General features: G+C 43.4%; 1 protein-coding gene across 12 annotated transcripts in view; it reads left to right on the forward strand.

The window, feature by feature from the left end:
- LOC144115980 (uncharacterized) overlaps positions 1–13601 on the forward strand; it is a 39506-nt gene extending 25905 nt beyond the window's left edge. For 11 of the 12 annotated variants that reach the window (XR_013311640.1, XR_013311641.1, XR_013311639.1 and 8 more), the window contains one exon: positions 12338–13601. Coding sequence is in view for 6 of the 12 variants with exons in the window: in XM_077650626.1 (XP_077506752.1) it covers positions 12338–12559 (222 nt within the window). In the remaining 6 variants the exon portion in view is untranslated. Of the gene's footprint in view, positions 1–1844; positions 2153–12337 lie in introns of those variants that run through there. The other variant, XM_077650631.1, reaches the window with a different exon arrangement.
- The last annotated feature ends 465 nt before the right edge of the window (positions 13602–14066 follow it).

The raw sequence follows: 14066 nt of genomic DNA on the forward strand, positions 1-14066 counted from the left end.
GATTCACTCTGGATTGAATAAGCTGTAGGTCTGCAAGGTAGCCTACTTTTGTTAATATGTCCCTGCCTGTCTCTGTTCTGACAAGGCGCTCTCTCTGAGATAGTAGGATGGGTGTCTGTATATCTTCGAAGGTGTTATGAACGTTTAGGGCTTCCAGCTTGTCGTCTGTGGTGTAGGGTCGTAGACCCAAAGCGTTCTTGTATGCTGTCCCGATTAGCAGGATTGTTGCGCTAAGCCAGAGTGCTGATGATCTTGACTTGCAGTAATGCACGCTTGGACTACATTGCAAGTTCAGGGGTGTCCTCTTGGGTGCATATCATTTGCTGGCAAGAGTTACATCTAACTTGGGAAAATCTGTTTTTGGGCATGTGCACTGTCCGTGCAAGTTTCTCGTCGTTTTCGCCATGACATGAGTGAAAGAAAGAAAGCCTCCTGAGGTTTTATTGTTTTCACTTGTTTAGTTCTTCCACCCACTGTGGTGGCTCTGTGTGTTTGGCATTTGGTTGGTGATCCCAGGTCATGGGTTCGGTCCTGGCCACAGCATCTGTACTTCAATGGAGGCAAAATACAAAAATGCTCGTGCTGTATGATGCCCGTGCATGTTAAGGAATTCCAGGTGGTTTAAATTAATCCGGAGCACTCCACAATGGCATCCCTCATATCCCATTTGGCGCCCGAGAGGTTAAACCCTGAAATTTGCAATTTTTCTGTTCCGTTTGTATGAGGTACATGATGGTGCATTTGTATTGGCTTAGTGGTGTGGCTGTTCAAGAGTATTGTGAATTTTATTGAAACTTGCACTTGGGGATCCTTGACTTAGTTATTGCAGGTATAATTTGCACACTTTTTCGTCAAAATTTGTTAATGGGATATCTGGGGAAACTGCCCCCTTCCTGTATCTTTTTTGGTTTCGAAATAGGTTAAAAGGTGCCATGGGTCTCTAAATGAAGTTTCAAAAATGGAGTCTTTGTTGTTTGAATATTTATGTGGATTTGAGATTGTATGCAACAGCTGTTTCTTACCGGTACTCACAGAAATGTGAAGGCTAAAGAAAAGGGTTCTTCTTAGGTTGAGGACAACACAGTGAGCCATGGAAAGAACGATGATAGGTGTAACGTGAAGAGACCAAAAGTGGGCACAGTGGGTGAGGGAACAAATGCGGGTTAATGACATTCAAGTCGAAATATCAAGAGGAAGAAATGGGCTTGGGCAGGCTATGTAATTGCAAAGGCAAGGTAAGCGCTGGTTCTTAAGGGTAACTGAGTGGATTCCAACAGAAGGCAAGCGTAGCAGGGGTCGGCAGAAAGTTAGGTGGGCAGATGTGATTAAGAAGTTTGCGGGGACACGGTGGCTGCAGCTGGAAAAGGACAGGGTTAATTGAAGAAACGTGGCAGATGCCTTTGCCCTGCAGTGGCCGTAGTCCAGCTGATGACGATGACGATGCATGTCGGGAGAAAGGTTGTTCAGATGAAAGGGAACTGGTAGGGAACGCTCTTAAAAAAAGGAGAGTAGGCAGCCACTGGCTGTATGACTTGTAGTGAAGCAAGATCAGTGGTTTTTTTTTTTTTTTGCTAAGAATAGGCAATTGCATCAGGCACAAGAAACCTATCCTAGTCCTCGCTGAGTGCCCATGCATGCGTTTCTTAATGTGGAGGGCCTCTGCAGTTTTGCACTTCCCTCTCCTTACAGTAATAACATGGCTGAAAGGGGTGTGCACTTAAGTAGTTTTAAGTCTGAGACAAAAATTATTTGTGAGACTATCCCATCTGTTTCTCCATGTTCTGCACTGCATACTTGGTCATTGAAAAACTTTTTGAGTGCAGAGTTGCCCTTTTTTGATGCAGTGTACTCACTGAAGGAGAAATGTTTCCAAGAGATTCGTCGGTGCATTGTGTCTCCGGAGGCCATCCACCAGACAGAGATTCCCCAGTCGTTGCAGAAGGAGTACCTTCTCTACCTGCAGCAGGAGTGAACACTTTGGCATGCTGCGGTGTAGTCCCTGTGCCAGTGCTTGTACTTGCAGAGGAAGAGAGTGGTCTCATTGTGCCTTGAGTTAAGATTAGGTCATCCTACAAGATTCAAGAGTGCACATGGGACCTGTTCACTTTCAAGGACTGCAATAAATAAGACTGTTGACATAGTTTAGACAAAATTTGTAAGTGGGCAGCAGTGGGTTTGTCTTTGCAAGGCCTTAAGGCTGGGCGATTAAAAGCGCTGCCGTTCTCTGGATTCTGCATGAGAACGTGGAGAAAGCAGGACCAAACACGTACTCAGTATGAGGCAGCCTCTTGTGGCTTGATTGGGGGGCAACATTTTCACATGATGCCTTGATGCAGGGGTGTGCTTGGCACACTCCTAATAGGTGTGCTAAGCACATTTCTTGTGTGTTGAGCATGCCAAATGTCTATGGTTTGCACAAATGGCATGGAGTGTCTGTGAATTTCGAAGCTGATTTGCGTATATCCCTGAAAATTACCATTTGCAAAATGGCGTCCATGTTGCTTTTTTGATCAGCAATGAGGAGAAAAGCTGGCCATGGCCATAAAACTACTTAGTGCAGCGAGACTCAGGTACAACCTGGCTGGTTATTACTGTATTTTCCTTTTCTAGCACTTGTAGTGATCCCTGTAGGCAAACCAGTGTGCCGTGTAGAAATGGTGAGCATCCTGTTGACAGCCATAGCCACGCTATGGCTGTCAGGTGGATGCCCACCATTTAGATTTTGTGCAAGAAGTGTGCTTTGTGCAGTGTTTAATGCAGGGGCCCAGTATTTACCTTGTAATCAAATAATGGCACCAGCAAAGAGTTTGTGTGCAGTATAGCACCACACTTGAGTTCCTTCAAATGCTTGCATTGGTTGCTTGTCTGGCACATTTGTCTTACTTTATTCGGTTTGCTGCGCTGTGATTTTTGGGCATGTTGGGCTTTCGTTGCATGAATGTGCAAAGCTAAAGAACAGGGAGCAAGGGAGAAAGCAAACGTGAAAGAGCCATGTGTCAGGTTTTTCTTTCAAACATTTCTTAATTACATTTTCATGCTTTATTACATTTTCACTTTGGATTTATTCATTGTTTTAGCTGCAATACGAGTTTTTGTAGTGGCTTAAATGTGATTTGTGCTTATAGCTGCGAGACGAAAGCACAAGTAGAGGTGCTGCTCGCTGAACGCACATGAAGGGCACAAACAATCAACCCATTTAACAGGTACATGATGAAAAGGGGGTGCAGGGTTTTTTTTTTACGATTATGACATGAGTTTGCATCACTGCATGGTGCCTTCAGATTCTGTTTGGCTAGAATTGGCTCTTATGTCTTGTAATGGGTATGCCAGATTCAGGGATAGCACTGGGTAAATTTTTGGCTGGGAAGGTTTTCTGATATGAGGCCCGAACTATATCTGTTTACTCTAAGGACAAACAAGAGTTTTATTGGCATTTAATCCAACTCCAGATGCTGCCTTACAGAGCCGTTTTCTGGAGATAAGACATCTTCCTGTAGATTTGTCACAGATGGCATTTATGTGAGGCGGCAGCTATCTTCAAGTATAGCTGCCAAGTGCAATATTGACTGTACTTTATGTAGATACTAGCGGGTCTTTATTTACGGGCCAGGTACTGGTGTTTGTTGCCGCGTTCAATTCCATGCCACACATTTTACTATAAAGAGTGTAATAGAGTCAAGTTTGATGTGAGGACTGGTGAAACTCTAGAAGAGAGTGATCTGGTACTCTCTAGTACTTTTGTTCGCTGTGCAATCTCGCAAATGGACACATTTGAGCTGACAATACAGCAAATAGGTGTCGTATATATCAGGTATGCAAACTTTCTTTCATTTATCAAAGGTATACCACACAGGGCGATGCCACCTCACACCCACTATCCAGCCTTCCTTCCATTTTTCAAAGCGTGCTGCTCTTTTGGGGTGCCATCATATACCTTGTGTTTGACTTGCTTAGTTGTCAGAAATCTCTTGCTCTTTAAGCGAGTCTTTGGAAGAGCCAGAGGTCGCATAGATGCATATCCAGAAGTGCTGTGCTTGGAGCTGCCTCATGCGCGGCCTTGGAGCTGACAAAAATGAGGGTGGTGACCGATGCATACACCAGAGAGGTGCCCTTTCATATCATAGATGGCCGAATGAGGTGCATGTTGGGTGGCGAGAAATATGCCTTGATAGGCAGGCCTCGGAACTAGAAATGGTTTGGTGTACTGCCTGCAGTCTGTTGGTTTTAACTGGTACGGCTGCCCTATCGTACTGTGATCCTCTTTCCTTGCAGACAAGAAGGAAAATTATTTCCAAGTTTTGTGCCAACTACAACTTACTGTGGATAAGATTGCAGTTACATTTGAGCAGAGTTTCTCGACTTCACTTTCTGAGTCGAGTATTGCAATTCTGGGAGTCTTTATTGTCGCTGGTTATCAGGAACTTCTGAGCTTCCATGTTTAGATGCTATTGGTCCTACCTTATGACCCTGTTTATCATCTCAAGTCGTTTATCGAATGTTAGGGGCATTGCCATTTGCTGCAAAGTGCCACTGTATTCTGCCCATGTCCTGTATTTTGTGCTCTTGCTACTTTGAATTAGGTTGAACCGAGTCTGATTCAGCGTTGTTTACTTTGAAACATCCTTGACTTCTGTTGTTAACTTCAAGCGACTTTGAATCCTGATTTGCATCCTTGACTCTTCAATTGCATCTGTTTTATAAATCACCCCCTTTGTTGCTGTTTTTTTTTTAGGGTTTTTTAAATGTCTGTTATAGTCCTTTGGTGTCCTCGATGACAAACATTCTTTGCTGGAGATTTGCAAGACTTGATCCTTCTTGTTTTAGTTTTGAAGGTCGGTCAGTGTTTTTTGTTTCCTTTTGCCATCTCAGGAATAGTTCCCAGTGTTGGAATGATGTTCCATATAGGGCCTGGAGGTAGTTCCACATCTCTGGAGCTTAGCAACAAGGCACTGTGACCATTGTTCAGGCCACCGTGCTGTCACAAATCGAAGAGACTGAATATTCTTTTCTGGCATGTGCAAACAGAAAGATTATCCATTCTCACTTGATGCTTCTAAGTCTACCAAAAGGTGTGGCGTGGTGGCTGAAATGTCCTGTAGACATTCCGATTAGCCTGCAGAATAGCTAGATGGGCGAGTTGGTAATACATTGTTAAGCAACAGCACAAAAGACTTAGACATAAGGGAGACATGCACAGAACAAGCACTAGCATTCCATACATGTTTTGAGCTGTTGCTTATCAATCAATACCCGTGTGACTCTGTGCTTGACTCTTGTTTTGTTTATTTTTGTTTCTTTATTTTTTATTATTTTTTCACGCTTAGCTTCTTTGTTTGTCTTCAATATGCATTGAGCCCAGCAAAGCTTTGCTGGCCTGAGCTCCGTCTCGCTTTCATTTGTGTTTATTTTATTTAATCTGAAAGGGCCTATAAAACTATAAAAAGGGGAAAAGGGTGAATTCAGCAATGAACGTTTCATCATCATCATCAGCCTTTTTACACCCACTGCAGGGCAAAGGCCTCTCTCATGTCTCTCCAATTAACCCTGTCTTTTGCAGCATCATCCACCCTTTGCCTGCAAACTTTATCTCATCCGCCCATTTAACCTCCTGCCGCCCTCTGCTACGCTTGCCTTTTCTTGGAATCCACTCTGTTACCCTTAAGGACCAGCGGTTATCTTGTATTCACATTACATGCGCTGCCCAAGCCCATTTCTTCCTCTTGATTTCGACTAAGATATCATTAACCCGTGCTTGTTCCCTCACCCACTCTGCCTGCTTCCGGTCTCTTAACGTTACACCTATCATTTTTCTTTCCATGGCTCGCTGCGTTGTCCTTAACTTCAGCTGATCTGTTTTCGTTAGCCTCCACGTTTCTGCCCCATAGGTGAGTACCGGTAAGATGCAGCTGTTGTACACTTTTCTCTTCAGGGAAGTTGGTAAACTGCCATTCATGATCTGAGAGAACCTGCCATATGCGCTCCACCCCATTCTTATCCTTCTAGTTATTTCCCTATCATGATCCGAATCAGCTGTCACTACCTGCCCTAAGTACTTTACCACTTCCAGGCACTCACTGCCGATTGTGAACTGCTGTTGCCTTGCTAGACTGTTGAACATCACTTTGGTTTTCTGCATGTTAATTTGAGACCCAGCATTCTGCTCTGTCTAACTCATTGATCATGATTTGCAGTTCACCCCGTGAGTGACTCAGCAAGGCAATGTCATCAGCGAATCGCAGATTATTTAGGTATTCTCCATTTACTCTTATTACCAACTGTTCCCAATTCAGGCCTCTGAATACCTCCTGTAAAGAGGCGGTGAATAGCATTGGCGAGATCATGTCTTCTTGCCTGACGCCTTTTCTCATTGGAATTTTATTGCTGACTTTATGGAGGACTATGGTAGCTGTGCATTTGCTATATATATTTTCCAGTATTTTGACATAAGGCTCTTCTACACTCTGATTACACAATGCCTGTATGACTGCTGAGGATTCCACTGAATCGAATGCTTTCTCGTAATCAATGAAGGCTATATATAGAGGTTGGTTATATTCTGCGCATTTTTCTATCGCCTGATTGATAGTGTGAATATGATCTATTGTGGAATATCCTTTACGAGTCTAAGGTTGCCCTGACTCTATTTGCGATTACCTTAGTAAATACCTTGTAAGTAACAGATAGTAAGCTGATCGGTCTATAATTTTTCATGTCCTTGGCGTCTCCATTCTTGTGAATTAAGATAATGTTGGCATTCTTCCAAGCTTCTGGTACGGTTGAGGTCATAAGGTATTGCATATACAGGGTGGCTAGTTTTTCTAGAACGATCTCCCCTCGATCCTTCAACAGATCTGCTGTTACCTGATCCTCCCCAGCTGCTTTTCCCCTTTGCATTGCTCCTAAGGATTTCTTGCTCTTTCGTTACTGGCAGGATGACACATTGCTCTGCGCTACTGTTTCTCTCATTAACGCTATGATTACATTGGCTACTGTACAGATTTGCGTAGAACTTTTCGGCTACTCTTCAGATGAACATTTATCCTAAATTAACCGAGGTGGCCGAGTGATTGTGTCGGTGGGCTGCTGTCCCAAAAGACTCTGGTTCGATCTCTGGAGTGGCGGTCGCATTTCAGTGGAGGTGAAATGCTAGAGGACCATGTACTGTGCGATGTGAGCGCACGTTGAAAAACCTGATGTGGTTGAAGTTATCCGGAGCCCTCCACTCTGACGTCCCTCATAGCCGTACTCACTTTGGGATGTTGAGCCCCTTAAACCAAACCAATTTATCATAAATTAGCATGCAGTTGTGAGTAGGCTTGTGAGACAATTTCTTCTGCAGTTGTTTCGTGGTAACAATTCTCTGTTTTGTTTATGTGTGTTTGATAATGGACACGGGAGAGCTTACTTGACAGTGGAAGTGCAACCAATGACCGCGTATTGTTGCGCAAGTTGCAACTTTCTACTGATCCGTTGTCCTTGAGAAAGAGTTCTGTTCGGAGCAGACTTGTGACATTGTCATACTGTTGTCTCATGCTGGTGGTGTTGCTCATCAGTGGCAATATTTAACCTTTGACTTGGCCACTATGTCTACCCACTTCTCTCATTGCTGCTGAGCTCTTTGTTAGCTGAGTTGCTGCCATAAGCTGCATACCATCATTGACGAAAATTATCGCTTTTGTTTCAAAATTGAGACGTTAAACATGGCGTCATGGTTCTGCGTTTACTCACTTGTGGCTGCTGAGCAAAGTTAGCAGTGATAAGGAGGAGCTCCACGTTTCGTTGAAAATATTTTAGTTTACGGGGGTTTAACACCCCAAAGTGACTCGGGCTGTGAGGAAAGCTGCAGTGAAGGGCTCCGGAAATTTCAACCACCCCGCATTGCACGGGCCTCTGGGATATTGCCTCCATCTAAATTCGACCGCCGTGGCCGGGATGGAACCCGCATCTTTCGGGCCAGCAGCAGAGCACCATAACCACTGAGCCACTGCGGCAGCTCGTTTCATTGAAAATGTTGATAATGAAGGTGCACTTGTACATTGGAGAGGAGATGTGCAAAAACGAAGGTAACTGACACAAACTTGGAACTAAAGGTACAAAATAGAAAACACAAGTGCATTCCAAGCAAATGTCAGAACCAGACACAAATTGATGGATACAAAAAATAATTTGTTCAAACAGAAAAAAAAACAATGCATAAGGGAAATGGTTCTTTATTTTAAGACAGGCTTCGTTGTCTCACGTTGCAGTGACAGAATACCTCTGTGAGAATTTCCAGGTTAATGCAGGAAAGCAGCTGGACCAGTGCAGCTGAATCTTGAACATGAGAAGCCAGCTGACAACACATCCGCAGTGACGACCGTCCATGCTATTGAGACTTATTTCCATGGAACGGAGCAGCCTGTTGGCTCACCTTTACACCTGTTGTCACATGCTAGTACACGGGTGAAAACCCATGTCAGTGCCACTTTTGAAGGTGTGCTAGCGGAAATATTTGAAATCCTATAAAACGAAAAAAGACTGAAATCCGATAAAGTGAATTAGAACACGCTTTTCCACATAGCTCGGATGCTTTTTAGCAGTGTTAAATTTGACAAGCATTGCCAGCTGACCTGTGTCAGTGGTTGAGTTGGCCACCTTCCTCTTGTGTCGACAAGCCCCTTGTTAAAAATATCTATGCATATTTATCATACAAGGGCACACAGGTGCTGTTTAAATATTTTCTGTCCACGGGACACATTAGCCAGCTGATTCTCGCACATGCATGGCTGAAATATAAATTGTGACATATGGCTGACACTGCTTCTTGTTCCACTGGGGCAGTGCTTGTGGGGTTAATTTCAACTTTGCATTGCCATTGGTACATCATTACTTTTACGAACAATGTTTAAATTCTGCATGTGTGCCTGGTACATACATATAGAAAGAAAAAACAGTGCCTTACTGTTCTTATAGCAAGTTAGTTTTGTGGGAAAATGTTATTTGGCTCTGGTGAATGAATTCGCATATGATGCCAAGAGAGCTGTTGCATTTTATAATGCATAAAATGCTTTGTATGGTTACCTTTTGTCTAGTCTCTTGACGTCTGAAGTGCTGTGCCTGTTTGTCCATCCATTAGGGTACATAGCACCACCTGTGTAAAGGTCAGTCTGCCCCTTCTCTGCACCTGTGCTCATCTGGTGCACAGTTGCTACTGCACGAGGTGCCAAATGTCGTCAACACTTCTTGTACAGCTAGCGGTGTACTATAGGATTTTAGGCACACATATGAGATGATAGCCTCCAAGAATGCATGGGCTTCTGTGGGAGCTCCGTGAAAAGGAGTGCAACAAGAAGGTACCCTGCAGCATAAAGGATTAGCCTGCAAGCTGTTTTTGTAATGCCCTTTGCATGTGGGTGCTCTAGTGGCATTAGTGGGGAGTGCAAGTAGGCACAGAACCGTAGCCGGAATCTGGTGTGGCATGGTTTGTGTGTCCGATTCAGGAGCTCTCTTAATTTTTATTGAGAAAGATAGAAAAGGGATAACCATGCTATTCTTCCATTTCTTTCCTTCTCACTTTCTAAAAAATCGGCATTTTTTGTGTGTCACTGTTCATGTTTGTAACGTTTTCTGAAAATTCTATAATCCTGTTAACGCAGTTTCACTGTTTAATAATCAGGATTGTAGTGTTGCCAAACTTTGGTGGCATTTCAACATGTGTACTCACTACTTCTCACTGTTGTCAATGCAAGACTGCACATTCATGTCAGCTTTCACATCCATAGCACTTGCTGTGCTGGCCACTGCTCTCAGATGTTTAGCCTTTTACCGGTTACAGCAAGCCTTTCACTTGTTGCAGCTTACACAATTGCAGTTTTAAAAACCAACTCAGAAGTTCAAGTTATTGTCATCTGCAGTTTTATGTCTGTTGCTGTGTGGCATCATGATGGATCATTTATGTGTATGTGTATTGCACTTGCTGGTAGAAAATTTTCTCTTGTGTTTTGTCAGTTCACAATTTTGTCATACATCATGCCTCTGCAGTTTGACTCACATTAGCATTGAGACTTTGCGGTGTGTTTGTATCTTTACCGCTGGGGAAACTAACTGTGGGGCCATGCATCTTTTCGGTATAGCAGCCTTGAGTTAATGTCATGGAGTAAGTGGCCATTACTTTGAGTTGAGAAATACTGCCATGCTCCTGTGCTGTCTACTTTATCTGCATACATGCACTTTCGTCAACTTAGTCTGTGGCTTTAACAAAAACTAAGTGCTTCTTAATGCCCTTCTGAAGCCGTTACTTGGCTGTGAACTGATGCGATAGGCTGAACGCAACTGCATTTTTGTGTCAGCTGTTATGCCACTAAGCATAACAGCGTAAGGAAAGCATGGTACTGATTGATTGCTTTTTTCTTGTTTGCAGGAGCTCCAGAGCATCTAGGTGTCTCAGACATGCTGACCGTTCATTTTTTCCTTGTTGGGAGAGTGTGTAAATGGTTCTTGCAGCTTAGTCATAAACTCTGTTGCACTCAAACTTTGCAGAAATGGGCTAGTTTGGTTGTGAGTCATGTTTATGTGTGAAACTGGCATTTTATTGAGACTCAAAGTACAGTGTTAAGGAAGTTAAAACGCACTGACGCACACACATTTGAAATCTAATGTGTGGTCTGATTCTGGTATTCACGTCTGCATAAGTTAATTACTCTGCATGCGCTGCTGTTTTATAGGGTAGAAAAACTGCTGCGAATCAACGTTGCATAGTATCATGCTTTCAAGAAGGAAGTGGTTGAAATGGTGTGTGCTACATGTGTTCTGCCATCAATCTTTTTATGGTCAGTAGTCCTTACATTCTGAAATAGCACAGACTAGCTGTTTATGCTGTAAAGTCTCGCTAGGCATTAATTCAAATATACTCCTGTTGTACAAAGGAACCATTCCTCTCTGCTACCAAATGCATTTCGGTCACCGCTACCACCCTGTTAGGTCCCTTAGTACCACTTTCATTGTAGCTAACTAATCTGCCCTTCAAATCCATTCAAGGCTGCTAAATTATGGTTGTTGAATTTCTGAAGATATTAGTACCACTGCTTCTATTGTCTTTTTTTTTTTGTAGCGCTTAACTGCTTTCCTCTTTCATTTTGCAGGTCATCATTGGCAAGCCAAATAACACAAGCTGTCACTGGAAGAATCAAGATAACTTCTCCCAGCATTCTGATCCCCAATAACTTATTACTGATGCTGTAGAGTAGTGGAAACAATGATCTCGATGCCTAATGTCCGTGCACACTGTGTGCTGCATGAGGCCGTGTCCCCTTACGCCATTTCTTACACTTGAATGATGAGCTTTGTGAACAATGCTGTGTGCAATATTGTGTCTGAGTATGCAGAAAACGGCATGAGTGTACAGCAATATTTATGATCATTTGGCACAGCACAGTGGTTCTCCATGTTTATTCACCAAATGCAAAAGGCTTTAGTAGAAAGACGCATGCAGAGGAATAAGTAGCCATTTGGCGGTCTGTACCTTTTGTGTATCATCTTTGAGCTTGTTTCTTGTGCTGCAGGGGCTGCAGTTTCTGCAAATGTCTTTTCTTGTTATATTGTGGTGGTTTTACTGCCTTCCAGCTTAATTCTTTGCCTTTTTTTCCTATTGTGCTTTAGTTTGGCATTAATGATAAACCTCGCCCATAAAAGTAGTAACTGTACATTTTCCTAGAATCCACTTTTGTTTTGCAAACTAGTGGGAACCGAAGCATGTTCCTTCTGTGCATTTTATTGCATTTGGTTGTACTGAGTAGTCTGTTTTGTTGTGGTTCAGCATCAGCAACTGATGTTTATAGTTGATCATGTACATAACATTGGCACCACCATAACACTGTCTGTTGCTTTAGGTTTGTAGTTTCCACCCTCAGATATTCTAAGCCACCTTTAGGCATTTGATGAATTGCACAATAAGCAGGGTGCATCAAGAGAAAGTGTTGCCGTCTGATTTAATTTTTCTTATTCTCTTCAAAAATGTATTTCAGTGCTGTGTGCTCATATATGTCAGCTGTCATGCACTCATTGCAATCCAAGGTGGTAGAATGAACCCTGAGCCAACATCCTTAGGTGCTCTTTAGTTTTGTTGCAGAGCTGTGGGATGAAAATATTTCCGAAAGGTTCCTTTAATGCTGCTTGCTTTTTGGTACTATCGCATAATGCTCATGAGAGCACGAGACCTGAGCCCCAAGAAAGTGCAGTTTTGTTCCAAAACAGTTCTTGAGTCAGCCTAATGAATTTGGCACTACATGTTTAAGGTGCAGGTGAGGTGATGTCTGATAATTAAGATCCGGTGCCTTACTAAAAATACTCCGCCTTTCAGTTGCAGGCTTGGGAAGCGCGTACGAGCATGGTGGACCTCCTGGAGGAAATTCACGTGGTCAGGGACATGACCTCGGCAGCAAGCTTCGACACGATTGTAGCTCCTGCGGCAAAAGTTTCCTTTCAAGAAGCAAGCTATTGGGACATTTTCGCACCCATTCTGGTGAACGTCCATACCATTGTGACTACTGTACCTGTGACTTTGCACAAAAGGGAACACTAGTAGCACACCTTCGTACACACACAGGTGACCGTCCTTACCAATGCACTTTTTGTAACAGCAGTTTCACACAGCAGACCAATTTGATTACGCACATCCGCACCCACACAGGTGACCGGCCTTACAAGTGCGATTACTGTGAAAAACGTTTTGCGCATAGAAGTGTGCTTGTCGATCACATACGTACCCACACGCAGGAGAAGCCATACGTGTGCTCGATGTGCCCCATGGCCTTTGCACAGTACTCAACCCGAGCGAGACATATGAGAGCGCACATTGGTGAAAGACTTTTTCAGTGCGACCTCTGCCCTATGCGTTATAAAGAAAAGCACCACTTAAAAGGCCACAAAGAGAGAGAGCACAAAAGTGCCACAACTCCTCCATGACCTTGCTGCAGTTGTGTGACAACCGTTCTCCATCCTTTAAGTGTATTCATGAACTATTAAAAAATGGTTGGTACATGTGAATGTATGTATAAGTTAGGTTTTTAAATATTGGTTCTTGTTCTAGAGTATAGAATGTTGTGAAATACTGATAAGTGGCTGCAGGTATTGTCTTGATTTGAGCAGAGGCCTCCCTAGATTTTTAAAAATATCGCATCGTTTCAAAATGTTAAATCACCTGTTGAGAAGCGGGCAGCAGATTCCTTTATGTTTCAAGTTTTTTTCGTCTGACGTATCTGAAGGGTCTCTGGAGCTACAGGCATACTCGTGAATAGGGTGCATATTTGACAGATGTTTGCTGGTGTTTCTACTCCTCTAATGTGCTAGTCTGTTTCCTTGTACTGTGCAATCCACTTATTTAAGAAAATCGAAAAATCCGATCGTTACAACCAATTGTTATATCTGGACTGGCAAAAAAATGCCAAAAGGACACCAACATTACGCCAGCGGAGAGACCAATGAGGGGCGTTCGTGAGCGTCAGTGCAGCCACCTCTTGGCTCCCACGGAAGGCCTGCTTCACGGAGCGTGGCCTCCCTAGATTTTTAAGAATATCACATCGTTTCAAAATGTATACACACCTGTTGAGAAGCAGGCAACACATGTTTTTATGTGTTAAGTTTTTTTTTATGTGTCAAACAGATGTTTGCTGGTGTTCCTATTCTTGTGTGATATTCTGTTTCCTTGTACTGTGCAATCGACTTATAAAAATATTGACAAAATCGAAAAATCCGATCGTTACAACCAATTGTTATATCTAGACTGGCAAAAAAAATGCCAAAAGAACACACCCACATTTCCCACGTATTCCCCCATGCATGTAGCCACTGCCGCAGACTTTTCTGTTCAGGGCACACAGTGTCTTGGCGCTCTGCCAAGTTTGCCGAGCATGCCACACCTGCCGGAGCTCCTGTCAAAAAATGAGCACGTGATGTGACGTTATCGGCGCACATCAGTGTGACAAGCTGCCAAGGCCTACACTGCGTGCCCAGCTTAAGAAGACACAAATGGACGGAAACTGCGTTTACACGAGGAAGCATCGTGCAGCAGCGCCGGCGGCCAAGGAAGC

Source organism: Amblyomma americanum, chromosome 1 (assembly GCF_052857255.1).
Source record: "Amblyomma americanum isolate KBUSLIRL-KWMA chromosome 1, ASM5285725v1, whole genome shotgun sequence".
Classification (NCBI taxonomy): domain Eukaryota; kingdom Metazoa; phylum Arthropoda; class Arachnida; order Ixodida; family Ixodidae; genus Amblyomma; species Amblyomma americanum.